Below are 18990 nucleotides of genomic sequence, written 5' to 3' on the forward strand. Positions count from 1 at the left end.
TTGTTGTTTTTATCAGCATCTGTACAGAGGAAACCCCGAGAACAGAAACAGCTAAAATAATCAAAACTATCCTCAATTAAGACATCCAACAAGAAAAAAAAAACAATCAGAAGGGCTTCTTTTTTTCTGTCCCTAATGATGGACAAAAAGGAAAAGGAAATGAACACTAGCCACAGAAAACGGATGCCAGGGAGGTTGGGGTGAAGGAGAGAGTGCACGTGGCAGGAGCACTGATGATGTTGTTGTTGATGATGATGTAGAGGTTTAATGTGCCAGGGGCATCTGCGTGGAGGAAGGCAGAGGCTGGAGAAGCAGCGGCGTCCCTTTCTACAGGCGCGCTGACAGACCTTGGACACAAAGACGCTGCTGATTAAAGCCGCACAGCTCAGCACAGGGGGGTGGGCGTATAAAAGAGACAAGCAAGATCAACAAAACAAGGATGCAATCAAAGAGGTGGCATACACTTAGCATGACAGGAACTCTAGTCCTTTTACGTAACACTTCTAGAAAGATGTACTTCAACTGTTGCCCTTTACAGCCATTCAAGTAACTAACAATCTTCCTACACAAAGGACAAAGAGACAACTGTTTAGAAAAACAGATGAAAATACCTTTATTGTTCTTTTGTGTGATTCAAAAGTTCATTAACAGACAATGTAAACGGTGTGCAATTGCATCTGGCAAATTCGTTATTTTTCCACCCTCGTCACCGTACAGAATTTTTTTTTTTTTGGTGACTTACTAAGAAAAAAAACAATAATAATTTAAGATACCTACATACAATTGGCTTTCTATGCCTTAGAATGTCTAAAACAGCTGAAAATGTCTTTCAGCCTTTTTACCAGCTACACCAACCACATGCAATACAAACATACATACAGTGGAAAAAGTGAGCTCATCATCGATAAGGTAGTGTACGAGAGCAATAAAAATGCCATAGCATATGAGGATAAATAAAGGACATATTAAACAAAACCTTGTAAAATGAGTGTCCCCTTCTGGCCACTACTTGTAGAACATTTGCATAAAAACATGCTGATACAGCAGGTGAAGTAAAAACGATAGTTATAAATAATAAAAACTGGAAATAGTCCCAGTGAAGAAAAGCAGCATCACTGTCAGTTATGCAAGCCATTTCTCCTTGTTTATCCATAATTAAAAAGCATTTCACTGACTAGACGCTGCATGTCATGTATTTACACCTGGCATTAATGGAACATAATCTCATATCCAACACACACTCCTGAAATATTATTGCACATGGATTATTGGATATTTACCACATTAAAAAAAAATAATAATAATTCACAGTTACAATGGTCCAGGACAGTTTTTAAAACCTGAATTTGTCACAAAAACATCCTAAAGGCAAGTTTAAATTAAGGTGCACATGAATTGTGTTGAAATGATTATCGCTATCTTGTCGAACTCAGAGCTTTCCAAAACACAGAGACTTACTCTCTATTCATTCTAACAAGAATGTTTCATCTAAACGTAAGGAGCATCCTGTATCCTCCCCTCTCTCATCAGACCGGGTTTCCTGCAACAGCCTTCCTCAAAAAAAAAAAAAAAAGTGTCATTAAGACCCACTGAAAAACACCAGTGAGATGGATGCACACTAAAAATAGTGGTGGACGGGAGGAAGGCGTCTTGGCCGAGCTCTACTGTATAGAGGTCAACAAGAAAAAGACAGTCGGGTTTTGAGGTCAGTTTTCCGAAATAGCTTCGGTTAACGTCTGTGTCAGAGTCGGACACCTCCGACAGCCGGCGCACACTTTTCATTAAGGCATTTGTTGAGAAAATGTAAACACATGAGATTTAGAGAACGTGAAGGCAGCATCGACACCTCTTTAAGAACTTCACGTGTTTGTGAACGCGTAAACGCTCGAGGTCCTGTGATTATCAATTTACACACAGCAGCCTTGACCTTCAGCAGACTGCAACTCATTCCTCCACCAGCCCTTCTGGTGATCCTTTTACTCCTTCACTCGTAGGTTCGTCTGAAACCTCGCACTGGATTAAAAAAAAAAAAAAAAGAACCAGGACATCACTGAATTTTCGAGAGTCCACTTGCCATCAAGAGCCTGAAATGGATCGCAGATCGGGACACGGTGACAGGCAGGCGATGGAGACCTGTACATGGGTACAAGAGAACATGAAGGGAATGTTAAATTACCCAAGTAAACTATAGATCAGAAATGTACAAAATACTTAAGCCAGCACATTTGGTACTGACATTCATATCACAAAGTCAAAGTGATTTTTTTTTTTAATGTTTGAAGTGAATTAAGGCTTTTGACCTTCATCTGCACGATTTTATCGCTTGCCCTGCTGCCACATGACTGGCACAAATAAAAAACGAAAAAACAATTCTAGAAATTCTTTTACTTCAGTTTGTAGTCTGCACTTTTTAAACGTGAAGGTTTTATGTGAAACCCTGCGAAAAAAAGCCTTTCACAACTGATTTCGCACAGTATTTTTTTTGTGCCCCATTTACAAAAACTGTACAACCACCCAGATCTTGAAAGTAAAGTTTAAGGCCAAATAAAAACCAAAAGCACTCAACACAATTTCAGCTTGATAGTATTCTTAGACTCTGACCCATTTGTACTTGCGCGAGCAGCACTTCTATACAGCACTTTGCATAAGAGTGACTCCTACACGATGTAAATGTAAATGCGAAACTGGTCAGTGATACCATCTGTCTCGTGATTGGGTTTAAGGTGTGTTTTGCTAGGTCATTTGTATTTAGTGGAGGGCAGGTGGTGTTTGTGCGTCTTTGTACTGGAGAAGGGGCTTGACTTTTATTCTTCGCTCCTCTAGGGAACCTTAGTTGTCCCTTTTCACTTTCCTGAGGGAATTGTCCTCTTTCTATCTGAGGAAAAGAGACCAGCCCATAGGGAAACATGTTCTGCTCTGGAAACACCTAACCCAAAGACCAAATGAAAACACACACACACAGTGCAGCCCTACTTAACAGAACTGCTGGCCCTGTTGTACATTGCACACACAGCTGAATATCAATTGAAACAGATCCTCAGTTGTTGGTCAGATTCAGAAACAATTTTGCTGATTAATAACTAATAGACCATATAGTAACCTGATTTTTTTGTGAATAGGCATTACTAAGTACTTAATTCGATGTTAAAAAGTGGGCTACAACTGACAAGCAGCTAATGGCATCCTGACAAAACTGGTGATGTTAACAAGCCAAGGGATTAACATAACCGAGTATTGGAAAAGAAAAAAAAAGGTGCATTCAAGTCAAGCCGGGACTTTTGGTTGGGCAGAATAAAAGAACAGAATAAAAACGTCCTTTATGTCCCTATATAATCCCCTGATACACCACTGCGCATATCCCAGTGTCTCACTAGTTCTTGGATATATTTAAGAAACAAAGTTCTCAGTACATCCGGGCCATGATTGGACTGCCTGCTTTACGTCTGAAACACTGACCCCCCATGAGCTCCTTTATTGGCCCAAACATGTGAAAAATGCTTGCAGTGATGTCAGGACTGTACGGGGGATGTGGCAAAAACTCCCAGCCGAGTTCCTGTAATGTGCAAGTGCAGTGTTTCAGGTGAATGATTGTACAGTTCCCACTTCCACAAGTTGGTGGCAAAGTATCTGCCTTCGTTCACAAGAAATTTCATCACTTTCTCTTGAATGTCCCTTTTATAATGATTAACTTTATCCCCCCAAATGTAATGACAAGGCCACAATCAAATTTAGTAAATCCATCCAAGCAACTTTTGCACAGAGTGAGTGAATGAGAGGAAAACTACGCAGAGGTGTCAATAATGTTTTGAAATGAAAGTCACAAAACTAACCAAAGGCACGAATGAGTTCCCTCTGCACGGCCCACGTGACAGTATTGATTAAACAGGCGGAGGTGAGACCCGCAAAGAGCACGTTATACAGGAAGACTATGTGGAAGTTTCCCAGCCAGTTGTATCTTCCAAAGTCCCCAAGCAGATCAAATCTTGTGATTCCTAAATATAATCAAGATCAAGAAGAGGGGAAAAAAAGGAAAAATAAAACATTATATATGGAATGAAAAGTTGAAATAAATTCATACTGTTTCTTAAAACAGTTGGTAGAAGGCTAATAAAACATGAAGACAAATTCAAAACTAGCTTACCCAGAGTACGAGAAAACACAGGCAGAGCCGAACTGAGCACCAAGAGAGAGACACAGTTCCCTATGATCTGTTAAGACAAACACAAGCCCAAAATGAGAGGATGTGTTAAAAATGGAATATGTGGACTTTTCTTCACTGGTGGAATTACTAGGGTGTGATTTGTTCGTACCTGCGTGAGGTTGGTGTCTTGAGCTCGAGGCCGAAGACTGCTGAAGAGAGGAGAGCTGTAGAAACCCACCACTGAAGACACCATTAGATAGCTAGCGATGCAATTAAGGACCAAAGACACATCTAATACAAAAGCATATGATCTTAGAATTGGCATATTAAATATAGCAGTATGGATTGGCAGCAGGTAGCACTGCCAACTCATGTTATTGGTACAATCTGGTGTTCGGCATTTTCTCCATGTCTACATGTTATGGAACTACAACCAGGCAAAAAAAAAAGTCAGCCTTAGTATCTCTAGTTGAAGCTCATCTAAACCTCTGATGGAAATCTGCGCACAGTGCCAATAAATCAAAACACAGCTGTTTCACAGCACCCCCTTGTGGAAAACCTTTAGAGAGTGATTCAATTATTTGTCACATGTAACCTACAGCCTACCTTCCGCATATCCCACTTAGGACATGAAGATCTATGATGGACTGGTGATGGACTTAATCACGGACTAAATGGATTAAAAGCTTATTTTCACAGAATCTGCTCTACATACATAGATAGTAGTATAGATAAGACTTCAAAGAAGCACTTTTAAAAGAAAAATTAAGTAACAAAAGAACCAACTTTGATCACATTAATACATATATGGGCAAAAGGATACAGGATAAGGACAACTTGCACCGTCGCCCCCAGTGAGCCAAACATGGAGAAGGAAGCTAAACCCAGATGAGGGTCCTGCAAATAAATAAAATATATTAATTAGTTATAGTGCTGCACAGTATGTTGAAATCACCAAACAGAACAACACAGTGAGGGAAAGACATTAAGTAAAAATCATACTAAAGATGCTTATGATAAAATGCCTTTATGCAGAGGTTAAAATGTGCGTTTATAGCTAAACAGAAAAATTAATCATACTGCACATTGTGGAAAATATCTGAAAATATTCACCCTAGGAATTAGTGTATTATAAACTATACACGCCTAACATATCAAAGAGGAAAAGGGGGTGGGCTAGTATGGGGTTGTGAAATATTCATATAAAGGGTTTTTGTGTTAAGTAATTTAATATGTTTTCAGAGATTAATCATGCATGCATGCATGTACAGTATTGTGCAAAAGTCTTGAGCCATGTAGTCTTAAGTACTAGTTCTCCAGGCTTCCTGAAGGACTTTTTGACCCTCGCTTTGAGCAAGTTTTAGGCCCTTATTTTCAGTCCAGTCCCTTTAAAAGGAATGGGTTTTGTTTGTTTGTTATAGCCACATGATGACCTATTAACCATTCAAGCAAAAAAAGGAGAAAAAAAAAAAAATCTAACTAGGCATGAACCATTAAGAAAAAGTGCTGAGTGTCTGGAATAGACGAGAGGGGAAATGAGGTTGCATTTGTGAGCTTTTAATAAATCTTACCTCCATTCCTTTTGGCATGGCAGACTCATCGATAAGCAATTCCAGCACATGGAAACACACCATCAGCACACACACCACCTTTAAAGTAATATCAACAAGGTGAGCGACCTCAGCACCACAACAGCATGAAATATTATTACAATTTAAAAAGGTAAAATAGTTATCCTTACAGTTAAAGCTAAGAGCAGCAACATGACCAGTGGGTATCCCAGGTTCCGCTGCCATGCAGACGCCTTCCTCCGTGTCTCTGTGGGGGGAAATTAAAGCATTGTGTCAGATAGAGGTCATCACCAAGTGTGAATCTACAGACCTACATGCAAGTTGAAGGTCCTCACCCAAAGCCAGGCGTCTAGCCTGTATGCTCAGAAACTGCTTCTTCACTGCCTCAAAATTCAGGTTCAGCCAGCAGGAGGCGCTGTGACCTAAAAGAGTGTGCACATGTTAGTAATTTATAGAGGTTACAAAGGTTCATGCCACATACAGTCCCATACTCACTGTTGAGTTTTCTGGAGAGAGAAGCCTCTTCAAACACAGCACAGTTCATGGTCTCCTCCACATCTTCCAACAGCTGTCCAAAGAAGAGACCCTCATTAGCGTCATCACTATAACTTTGGTCTCAGCTACCACATAGCATAAGAAACTCACAATCTCTTCACTTATATATCAAAGTAGTATTAGAAATATCCACCCAAGCCACATAAGCACTGCCTTACAAATCACACACTTCTGTACTATTTAGACTGAATTATTAAGCACTAATACCAAGCTGTTTTCCCATCAAGTGCAATTTAAATACCTCCCATGTTCCATTCATACCTATTGAAAGGTTGTTTTAAGTGCCAGGTTTCTAAAATTTCTTTGAATGTTTTGTTAGAAGCTCCAATCTGAGACAAAAGGTTATGATGCCAGCAGTCAAGCCAATGACGGAAGGAGAAACGGAATTCATGGAAACCTGATAGACAGGGATGGTTTGGCTGCGACATGCCTCGTCATGAATGTCTCGTTTAATCCTACAGATGTTAAAGTACACAAGCAAGTATGTGAACAATACTGCTCACGTTGTCGCCACTGCTGTCGTGCGTCAAGTATAAACCAGGCCCCTTTATTTCACATTAGGATCAATCAGGATTATTAGGCTCTAACAGCACACCATATAGACTTTTATTCGTCATGCACCACTTAAATTTTGAAGTGACGGCAAAAAGATTCACTCTTTCGAACACTTTTTAAATAAAAAAAATTTGACACCATTTTGAAACTGAGAAATGAAGAGTGGTCACGACTTAGGATTATAATGTCCATTTTGGTTTACTTGGCAAAAAATGTTTGGGAACCCCTAAATTTGCATGCTTACCCGTGGTTTAACCAATAAGCTTCCAGTGATGCTGAACATGCGGGACATTCCAAAGGGAGTGCACACTGGAAAATAAAGAGGAAAAAAAATAGTCAGCACATTCTGAGCTGCATAGCTTAAAATGAGAACTAATCCACTAAGCAGAAACCAATGGAAGACTAGTTCACTTGAAAGACAATTGCACATACACTGACACCATATATAAAATATCCCTAACATAAAATAAATGACTCAAAATACACTTACATAAAAGCATCAGCACTCCAAACAGTGAGATGCAAGAATAGAGATAGGGCAGGTAATACTCCCACAGGTCTGTAATAATATACAAGAAAACTGAGATTAGCAGCTGGAGACAAGAAAGCACAAAGAACTTCACACATTACACAAACAACGGAAGCTTTTTTTTCCTAAATTTCTCTCCTCTGTAAATAACGTAACTAGAGAAAAGGTAATAGTTTTATCTTTGTAAAATACAGTGCTGATGAATGCTCGATTAGAAGAAATAGTAATAGTATTTATGTTAAGGAGTTCATCCTAATACATTATTATTTCCACTGCGACAAGATACTGTACAAATGGTGTTTCTGGCAGAGCTTTTTAAGGATGATCCAGTGGCACTGCTTTGTAAATTATGAAAAAAGTCTTTATGATAATGGGCTTTGCAGCCTCTCTATATCATAAGATGCATTTGCAGTCTTAACTTCGAGACAGAGGGAATAGGTTATGAGGTTATGATGTAATGTTTTAAAACTTTCTACACAACATACCTGTTTTTAATAATAATTTTAAAAAAAGTTGTACAAGATGATAAAAAATCGTCAGATGATAATTAGTGTCTGGGTGTTTCGCAATGTTTACTGATTTTTTATAAACATGCTATATTTTAATTTATACAAAAAAATTAAATGCACTGTGTTCAAGTCAAACCAGGACATTTTTTGCGCAGTATAACAGCACAGTTATGAGAGTAAAAACTCCCTTTATTTCTCTATATAACCTTTCTGCACTTATTCCAGAGATTCACTAGTGCTGGGATACCATCAAGGTAGAAAGTTTCTCAGTACACTGAAGCCATGACTTCACATCCTGCTTCACATCTAAAAAACGACTGTAGTGGGCTCTGTGCCACCCCGGCCTGGGATCAACCGATTATATGCCTCTATTGGTTATACATCTTCATTACAAGTCCTGGTTTGATTTGAACACCCTTTTCACCCTGTGCATCAAAAAGAATCAGAAAACACACATACCGTAGAGACTTTCCCTGGCTACGTTATCATGGAGAAGCGCTGATGCCACCCACACAATACCGAGCACTAGCAGACTGAGCAGGAGCAGCATCACGGCGGTCTCATACACCCGGGCCATGACACCCTGGAATATAAACACCAGCTTTTTACTGAATGCAGGCATGCTGACTCAATGCACTAATTTTCCATAAGATTACAAAACAATGGACTAATTGATTAGTGCATTGACGATTTATAGCCTAACTGAGGTACAAAGTTAGAAACACCAATTACCTTTTTGGAACCAACAAAGCCTTCTGACTCGGTAAAGAAGTAAGTGAAGGGCATGAGAAAGCCCAAAGAGAGGTTGGAAAAGAGAAAGACCAAGTTCCAGAGACCTGCATAACAAAGAAATGCATAAAAGTAGATAAATATTTTAGCAGCAACACATTATTAACCATTTAAAAAAAATTATAAAGCTTCTTTTTCTAAGTATATGAACTGGTTGCATTGTTGGAACACATTGTCTTTAGAAAGGTTGGCAGAAATCTTTTGAGCCATGGTGAGGTATCAGAAAATTACTTTGCACATGCTGTCTGAATTTCCCACGTAACACTGAAGTACTACTATTATTACAAATACCTTGGCCATGGTGGGTCGTGCTAGTGCTTGCAAGTAAAAGTGAATTAAAATGTGCATGAGCAATGTTCTGGCCTGATACCAAAAACAACAGCACTATAATTTTCTATCCTCACTGTTCATGTTCTTGTTCATATTTTGGCTTGTATATCTGAGGGCACATGCTTAAGACAACATGTTTATGTGTGTTTTGTGTACCGTGGATAAGCGAGCCGTTGAGCCACTGCATGTAGTAGCTGTGTGGAAAAGTGAGCAGGACTTCATTGGACAGGATGGAGAGGGGCAGAAGGAGAACAGCACCCACGGCTACAGAGAGTGTGAACGTGCACAACCACAGCCTAGAGTGGGCACAAATCAAAAGTATGAGAAATTGTGTGTTGGTCTGATGTATTCTCGCTGACACAAGTCTAGCAATAAAATAAGGAGATGTAAAACACCACGGTGGAGGCCAAAGGGCAAACCATGTGGATTGTAACAATCAGAACACAGAGATAATCAGAGGAATCATGCATCATGTCTTTTATTACTTAAACACAACAGCTCAATAGTCCACATTGACAGCGGTCTACTACTTACGCAATTTTATTCACAGTTGCATCTTCAACATCGTCTGTAGAGAGAGAGAGAGAGAGACAGACATTGATGTCACCATGTTTCAGTAAGCATTACTCTTTTCTGTATGTTCAGTTCAAATCCTTTTCATATGCAAACTCACATTCTCTGTTAAAAAGCTTTATGGCCAAATTTTAAACAGATAGACAAATATTGATTGATAGCAACAGACAGAAAGGCAGAAATAGAGAAAACAAAGATAAAGACAGGAAACAGGACAAAAACTGCAGGACAGACAAGGACAGAAGGACAGACAGAACAAGTACAGCAAACAAGACATGCGAAGGTAGAGAGCGAGACGTGCAATGACACAAATAAAAAAAAAAAACACAATGACAACAGGCTTTCACTAATAGAAAAGCTTTCCAAATATTGCTTACGTGCAATTCAATTTACCCTTTAGGCAAACTGTACAGTATTGTATTATGAAAACAAACAGAAAAACTAACTTGTAAAGCAGATCTCTTAATAATACCCTGCCAAAACACTAATCAATCTGAAAACAAATTGGAAACTCTCCAGCCAATCCAACAAACAGCTTATGAACCTGCTCCAAAACAACCGTTGCAAAATAGTCAGCAAGTTCTAAAACAACATTCAGAACAGATGGAAAACCTAACCATTTTTAATAAAGAAGCAAACAAATAGTGACACTTAGATAATTCAAAATAAATGGTTTAAGAGTAAGAATCTGTGTGTTTATTATCTGGCAGAAAGATTTCTCACAACCCCCAACCCCATCATGCTGACAGGGACATTGCGTAAAGCCCATCCACTGGCATCTGCAACACTGATCCTGGCATATCATCTTAACGTCCCCGGAGTTACAAACGTTCACATGCATAAAACTCAGTCTACAAGCAAGGCAAACAGGTCTGCAATGTCAAATGCAAGTAAGGTATCAATTATCTTAACGTGAACAAAGGGTTTTTATGGTTTCGTTACTGCTTTTGCACCACAAATCCCTTGTGCTGCATCGTGAAATCAAAGGTGTAATGCAGGTGCAATTAAGAAAACAGGATTTATGCTGAGAAAGCGCTCAGGGCAACTATACTTACCCGTCACAAACTCCGCATTCTTCTTGAAATGCGTCAAAATGAGGTAGGACAAGATGTACAGGCAGCCGAAAAGATGAACGCAAATCTATGAGAAAGAATATCACAAGGAATAATTATCATGTCTGCAAAACATTCATATAAATCTACCACTAAATGAAGATTGACTATATTGACATGTTGATTACACCTCGTAAATTCCAAATATCATCTAAATTAGACAAAAAATACTGTATATGTGCAAATAAATAAATAAATAAATAAATACGCCACCACACTATGCAATCAAACATACTGTAAAATGTTTACTTAGAATTTAAAACAGTTCTTAATTAACTTTAATTAAGCAGCCAATAAATAGATGGCAGGCAATTAGGTTAATTAAGGAAGGAAGCAAAAAATATCATGATTGCAATTAAAATATGGTTAATTATGCAGCTTAAAGGAAAAATGGTCAGTTATGACAATAAGTTCAGTAACGAACCTCACACTTTCTAATGTAAAAATACATCCTTTGGGATGAGCTCCAGTACATTGTCAGCATTAGAAATGAGCTCCACAACCATCCAGAGTACAAGGTAGTTCCTGGAACCTCTCCCATCACAATGTACCCACACCCTTATAATCGCACGCTTATCACTCCCGCACCATGCTGTGCTCATTCGGAGCTGACCATACACACGGACAGCTTATCAAAAGAAAAAGTGCGTAAACTGGCAGCTATTAAAGAACTGAGTGAGTCTGTAAAGGCATCTGGGTGTGAGTGTGAGGAACACAATACGGGCATGATGACACAAAGTTAGATTGAAATACAGTACGGAGCATACCCAGGGCACAAGATGGAAAAATAGATAGCATTGTGTAACTGTGTATTGTCTACCAACACACACTTTGTATAGGCGATAGAGCAAAAATACTGCATATCAATATAATCACACAAAACATTTTCTTATTCATGATATACTTGCTGTTCTGTTTGTTTAACAGATAACCAACTATTTTTGGTGAAAATAAGAAAACATACAACAATATTTGAGCCTGGTTTAGCCATTGCTAATTCCCACCAATTTTAGGGCTACACTAAAGCTACAGACAATCAACAAGGCTAACAAATGCTAATATTTAAAATAATAAAACTCATAAAATACATACATACCTATAACAAATAAAATAAATAAAAACTTGCCTACTAATTTTAATAGCACAGAATAATTCTAATTATGGATGTTTTTTAGTGCTGGGTTTTAATTATCTGTAATGCTAGGTAGTCTACTATTAGCTATTAGTTTGATGGTTGGTTTGAAGTTCACAATAAATCATGTAGAAGTTAGTATAATGTTTACTTCTTTGCTAGTACTAGGTTAAAATGACATATTAGTGAATGTAATATGAGCCAGTTAGCTAATGCTAGGTGAAAATCCTATAACAGTCTTAATGTCAGCTAGCTTACTTCATGACTTGTTTACAATTTTAACTGCAAAACACGACACCTGGCTATTATTAGCTCTTTCACAGACTTTGCTAACAACGTCAATACCTAATTAGCTTAAATATAGCTGGTGTACAGGTCATTGGTGAGCTATTTTTTCACTAACCTGATTAGCTAGCTTAGCATTTTCTAGCTTTATCAGGGTGTGACAATTCTGTTTCACACTCACACACACTCCCTTACTGTGTTTAAAAGTGCAAACATATTTACAGTGTGGCTCATACAAGTTTAAATATTCAAAAATAAGCATTTAACAACTCTGTGGATTTGTTTTACAGGCGTAGTTGAATAATTAAAAGCTAAATTATTGATTATTACACAAGGCCACAGAGTAAAAAATAATCAAGAAAAATTTGATAAAATGTTTTACTTTCCAAGGTAAAAACCTACATAACTGTTAGTACTTATCACTGTCCTGACACGGAACAAACTGACACAGGTCAAAAAGCCCCCTACAAATCTGTCTAGCTTATTTAGAAAATAATAATAATCTCATTAATTTGGTGTAAATGTTGCACAGATAAATGTGCATTTTGGAAATGTCAGAAATCTGCCCCAAGTCTATATGAAGGACAACTAGGAAATGAAAGAGCAGCGACAGATGGAGGAAGAGGATTGTGGTTTAAATCCCAGTGGAGATGAAAAACAGATGAAAGCGGCTGACCATGATTAGAAAAGGGAGTGCATTGACACAAAACCAGCTCGACCAAATGTCTATTTGTCTGTCTACCTGTGACATTTAATCCAATGTTGACCAACACATTGGAGTATAAATACAATAAGTGTTTAAACCTTGCAAGAGAACCTGAGGTAATACAGCTTGTCAATATAGTATTTTTAGCCAGCAATGCATGTTTCAACACATTTATCTACAGCGCAGTGTCAAAGGAGGAACTGCTTGAAGCAATATCCTTTGACAACAAAATGGTGCTATGATTAACATTAAGCCTCTTACAGATTAAATTTTATTGTTTTGATATTATTAAGTATTGAATACATGTTAGGATTTAAAATCTGGTTTATCGTTTTTGGGGTGCGTTATAAAGCAACGCAAAAAGACATTCAATGCATAATAAAAATACATCCTGCCACTCCAGGTAACACCGGATAAAGGGTGCAGAGAAAGGAAAAGGGAAGGAAAACAGGAAATTTAACCCCAAAGTGCAAACGTCAGAAAAAAAAAAAAAAAAGCACATCACTGTGCAAGATACCAATGGGTTGGTAAAGCATACTTTCAGAAAAGGGTAATGAGTCACGTAATTGGATCTAGCTTTCATTACCCAACATATTTCTGTCAGTAAAGAACATACCCTTTTGCCCTGTAGTAACCGATGTGGTTTTAGGAGGCACACTAAAGCACAACCAACGTCACTCATCCACTGTCATTTCACTGGTATTGTGACAAAGACTTTAAGGAGGAGCAGCTTAGGTATTCTACGAGGCATTTACGCTAGAGAAGCAGCTTAGAAACCAAACAAAACATTTTTTTCTTCCATTAAAGCTTCTTTTGACGCAACACAGCAATACAGGCTCTTTGACGTAACAGCTGAAGTAAGCTGTAAAACAAAAAAAGGGTTGAATTTTTTTTAATTTTTTTAAATGCAGTCAACTTGTTCTTTGGATGAAATGAAGAGATGGAAAGCAACAACACTCAGACAGACTATTAAATATAGATTAATACATTAAAATATTTTCGTTTGTAGTACTGATCTCAATGCTTTAAAAAAAAAAAAAAGATGTACGTGAGCATTTTTATATACTATGAAATTACTGCATTCTTAAACAATGGGGCATTGTCTAATTAACCCTGATCACTAGTGTGATCTACTGTTTACAATATAGTAGTGAGCCTGGCGGCATGGTGGCTCAAGGGTTAGCACTGTTGATTTGCACCTCCAGGGTCCAGGTTCATGCTTGATTCCTGCATTAATTATAAATAAATATGCTAACAGCTTTTTATGAACCGTTACATTAAATCTAATTTTTCATTATTATTAAAGTCACATATCTACTGATAGAGAGATAATATTAGCTAAGGCTACTACATTGAGCTATGGTGGTATAGTAGGTTAAGTTGCCACATCACAGCTCCAGGGTCCCTAGCTCACATTACTGTTTGTGTGGGGTTTATGATGTTGTCCTTGGGCACTCAGTTTTCTTCCCCCATCCCAAAATATGCTGGCTGATAACCTATCCACTCCTAATAACAACTAGGTATGAATTTGTATGTGTGTCTCCTTGCATTAGACTACAGAACAATCCAATGTTTCTAAAACCACACTGACCAGAATAAAATCAGTTGCTGCAATATAATCTCTATAAGATATTGTTGTTTCTACGTTGAAGTAACCTTTCCATTAAATATTTCATCATTCTGCAATTCTTTAAATCATAAAAGACCACCATGTTGTCACAAAGACAAATGGGACGAATGTAAAACTTACAACCAAGTCAAACAAAGAAAGGTCAGAGATTTTGGTCATTCCTAACCCTTATGATGTTTCTCACTAATTACAACCCCAAACACGCAAAGTCTTTTTTTAACTGAAGTTTGTTGCTAAATATACAAACAACAGAACCCATACATGAAGATGATCACAGCTCGCCAAAAAAAAAACAAAAAAAAACAAACCTGGAACAAGTTATTCAGGCTGGATCACACAACTGTACACTATGCAGAGTGGAGAGCCATGTGTTCTTAGAAAGCACAACAAAGTACATAATGTACATTCACAAACACCCAAATAATGGGGACAATATTACCTGACTCCTTTACACCATCCCGTCTCAAGTACAAACTTGCACATTTGTTTTATCACACTGTTTAAAAGGAGCGTAAGCAGAGTATGTAAGAGAGCCAACAGGGTGCTAGCCACAGCCAAAAATTGTAACATTTCAGTATCCACAAACGTCAAACGCATTTATAATATTTTTATAACTACAGCATAAATGTGTAGGTTGTAATTCATATAATCTGCTTATGTTTTTTTTCACCATGTTTTTTTATGTGAAAATTAAAAAACTAGATTCAAAGTAAAAACTATTTAAGAAATCCTGGTCTAGATGTTGGAGTCCAGCTCTTACAGACATGTTGCAGGTACGTATTACACAAGGATTTTCAGTCCAGACATTACGAGGTTAAATGGTTATGGAAAAAGTATTCCACATCCATCAGGAATGTGACTCAGGAGAGCAGGGGAAAGTGTTTGCATAGAAACTGCGCGCTCACTGGGCTAGCAAAAACAAATACTGCTCAGTTTTACATACCCACACAGGTCAGGTTGTGATTATCACGCCAACAGCTGCTCTAATCGCAGATCTGCCGACTCATCATAAAGGCTGATTTTCCTATCCTTTTCAAAAGCAATGAAATTTTATTTCTGCCAGATTTGGTTTTGATACGATGTCTCAAGTCAGACTACTCTCTATAGTTCTCAGCAAGTAGTGAGTGACAGATTTGTGCGAGGTGGCACGTTGGCTTAGTGGCTTGCACTGTCGCCTTGCACGCACAAGTTTCGGGTTCGATTACCACACCAGGGTCTGTGTGCATAGAGTTTGCATGTTCTCCCCGTGCTTGGTGGGTTTCCGCCGCGTACTACGCTTTCCTCCCACAGTCTTAAGACATGCAGATTAGGGTAATTGGCGTTCCCAAATCGCCCATAGTGTGTGAATGAGTGTATGTATGTGTCCTGCGATGGATTGTCACCCCATTCAGGGTGTACCCTGCCTTGTGCTCTAGGTCTCCTGGGAGAGGCTCCAGACTGCCCACAACTCTGTATACAGGATAAAGCAGTATAGACGATGAGTGAGTGAGATTTGTGCGGTCAAAGTGTAAAGGTGAGCATCATTGCCTTGTTGTAAGTTTCTTCAAGACTGAAGTTCACTTCACGTTATATAAGTACAACACAGATTTATGATTATCTTGAACCTGAATCTGCAAGTCACATCATTTTTTTCCCTTTGGGAAATTCAAATGGCTATGCATAAAAAAAATCATTTTTTTTTTTTAAAGACATATTAGGTATTTGCTCCCTACTGCTGGAATAAATACAGGCTTAATTGAGATTAGTTCAAAGTGAGTTCAAAATTTAATCACAGCATTTCATGTTCATATTAAACATACTAAAATGTTTCATGTTTACAGTTTTATAAGATTAGGTTTTAAATAATCAAAAAAGCAAGCAAACTAACAAACAAGCCTTAGCAAATAATGTCCTAAAAATACAACTGCCTATCTAGATCCATCGCTCCCCTTATTTATTTTTCTTGCATTTCACAATCTCTGGGTTTAGACATCAATCAATCAAGCAGGCAACATCCTCTTTTTTAGTGTTGTCTTTGTTGGTTGATGTGACCCAGGAGCTCTGACTACCTTACATATCCGAGATGAGAATTACAAAACATTTTATACAGGCAGACTTACTATGATCTCTCGGACCCGGTCGTGGAAGAGCTGCTCTCTAACCGACACGTCGTCGATTGTTTCCATCCTACGGAATCATATCCTGAGAAGCTGGAATTAAGCTACAGGCACTTTAACGAAAGCCAGCAGAAGAAAACTTGGCGTTTGTTACAATATTACTGGCGGGCGCTTTGATCGCAGTCATACGTGCAGCCTTTGATCCGGATATGTTACAAGCCAAGTAAATCTTAAACTACATTTCTCCAGCTTTAAAAGCCGTAAACAAAAAACAAAAACGGATGCATTACTCGTGACGAACCACGAACCGACTGCAAACATTTTGAGCCACGCTCTCAGACGCCTTCTATGGGGGTTGCGTTAGAAGGGGGCGGAGAAGGGCGGGTAAGTGGGCGGAGTTAGAGGGTTCAAAAATAAAATAGGCGTGGTTTACCCTAAAACAAAGGTTTTTGTTTCCTAAAGACTTTACTGTACCTTTTCATTTCAAAGCAGGTTGAGTTCTGTTAGTTTAGATTTCAGTTATTCGACGTACTGGTGTTTATTTATTGATGTATTTATTTATTAGCGGCAGAAAAAAACTCATCAGTGTACAAGACCCTAATTTTAAACAACTATGTAAGAAACATGAAATATGTGGCACTTAAATAATCTACAATAAACCATATATTTGTATGATTGGTTGTTTTGTCATCTGTCAATAAAATATGTAGTGAAAAAAAAACAAAGAAGTAGGTCTTTATAAATATAAAGGAATATCGAAAAAAATTATGCTGGAAGAAAATAAGACATCCAGGATATACAATTTAGTGTGTCGAGCTGTATGATAGGAAATGTTTTTCTAGTTTTATTAGCCTATTTAGCCACGTTTAGTTTTGATTATGGTGTGCAATGTGAAAATGATTCCTTATGCTCCCAGAACCACTCTTTTACAGTTTAAATCTTAGAATATGCCTGTACCATCAGGAGAGGAAAAACTCCACAGACGGGATATCCTGGTCATTCAGTACATTTAGGTCATCAGCTGACTTTATATCATTGCCACGTAACGTTGCTGAACCTAGACCTGACCAACTGAAGCAACTCCAGATCATAACACTCTGGAATAGGGTGACTCTGAACTCATCATGCCACATGACCTTTTTCTATTGTTTCAAATTCTTTACTGCAAAAGTAGCCTGGGAAATTTTACTTCTATATACATGAACTTTCCATTTTAAATTTAGGGTTCCCTAAGGCTAATGTTATCTGCCTTCTTATAACTCTCTGAAATAAAAATCACATCCCCAACATTGCCTGTTACAAAAATTCAGCCTTTTAACTTTTTAGTGGCCTTTAGTACAAAGCAGGAGGGAAACTACAAGAACCCTGTCATCAACGAGAATCCAGCAGAGAGAGTGAAGAGTTTCTGGTACCATTGTGTTCACATCACGCAGAACTTGTTGTGGTCATGTCACATCAACACCATGGTAAAAAAAAAGGTTCAGCAGCATCTCTATCACCTTAGACACCCGAGAGACTTTAGACTACCATCCAAGACACTTAAGAACGTTTATTCCTGCACTATAGAGAGCATCCTGACGGAAAACGTCACAACCTGGTTTGGGAACAGCACCAAGCAGGACAGACGAGCTCTACAGAGGGTGGTGCAATCATCTGTGCTCTGCACTCAACTGTTAGAACTTGTCTTGTTTTCTTTACTCCTGTGTTGGAGCACATTACTTTACCACATTGCACCTTTCCACATGGCTAATCTGTTGCACGTTTCTGCATCTTGTTTACACGTAAATGAGGACTAACTTGGCTATGGACAATAAAAGTGCTGCTGAAACACACATAATTTCATGTCCCACTCATACTGCTGCTATTATACTTACATGCCATACCTCTCTCACTCACTCATCATCTATACCGCTTTATCCTGTATTCAGGGTCGTGGGCGGCCAGGAGGTGTACCCCACCTCGGCTTAGGGCAGGGAGCCAATCCATCGCAGGGCACACACGCATACACTCACTCACACCCCACGGAATGGCAGTTAGCAGGTCTTTAGACTGTTGGAGGAAACCAGAATACCTGGAGGGAACCCACCCAGCACAGGTTGAATATGCAAACTCCATGCACACAGAGATGGAAATCGAGAAATATGGGAATCCGGATCCTTGAGGTGCAAGGCGATAGTGCTAACCACTACACCACCGTGCCGCTACATGCCATATCTTTACCCTTTTATACCCTTTTTTATTATAATTTTTTTATTTTGCACATTCCGTATAATGTATAAATTTTATATATTTGTATTTAATTTAAGGTGGCACGTGGCTTAGTGGTCAGCACTGTCCCCTGGCACCTCTAGGTTCTGTGTTCAATTCCTGTCTAGGTTCGATTCCTGCCTCTGTGTGTATGGAGTTTGCATGTTTTTCCGGTGCTTGGGAGGGTTTCTCCGGGCATTCCGGTTTCCTCCCACAGTCCAAAGACATGA

The 18990-nt window shown here is 38.5% G+C and overlaps 1 protein-coding gene across 1 annotated transcript; it reads right to left on the minus strand.

Moving 5' to 3' along the window:
- Positions 1–594: 594 nt before the first annotated feature.
- lmbr1l (limb development membrane protein 1-like) lies at positions 595–16831 on the minus strand. Its single transcript, XM_053483063.1, has 17 exons — positions 16517–16831; positions 10608–10692; positions 9514–9547; positions 9136–9275; positions 8593–8696; positions 8320–8443; positions 7313–7381; positions 7067–7131; positions 6208–6280; positions 6048–6134; positions 5883–5959; positions 5713–5790; positions 4965–5038; positions 4311–4401; positions 4142–4208; positions 3831–3992; positions 595–2133 (listed from the first exon to the last, which is right to left on the minus strand). Exons 1-17 carry the CDS (start codon positions 16580–16582, stop codon positions 2048–2050), a joined length of 1482 nt encoding a protein of 493 aa, XP_053339038.1. The 5' UTR covers positions 16583–16831; the 3' UTR covers positions 595–2047.
- Between the last annotated feature and the right edge of the window lie 2159 nt (positions 16832–18990).

Source organism: Clarias gariepinus, chromosome 22, assembly GCF_024256425.1.
Source record: "Clarias gariepinus isolate MV-2021 ecotype Netherlands chromosome 22, CGAR_prim_01v2, whole genome shotgun sequence".
Taxonomy (NCBI): Eukaryota; Metazoa; Chordata; class Actinopteri; order Siluriformes; family Clariidae; genus Clarias; species Clarias gariepinus.

Coding starts and splice junctions, on each gene's coding strand:
- lmbr1l (XM_053483063.1), bottom strand. CDS start 16,582: ATGGAAACAATCGACGACGTGTCGGTTAGAGAGCAGCTCTTCCACGAC. Junction 6,281..7,066: donor GCTTATTGGTTAAACCACGG/GTAAGCATGCAA, acceptor TTCTTTGGACAG/CTGTTGGAAGATGTGGAGGA. Junction 4,209..4,310: donor AAGACACCAACCTCACGCAG/GTACGAACAAAT, acceptor TTGTCTTAACAG/ATCATAGGGAACTGTGTCTC.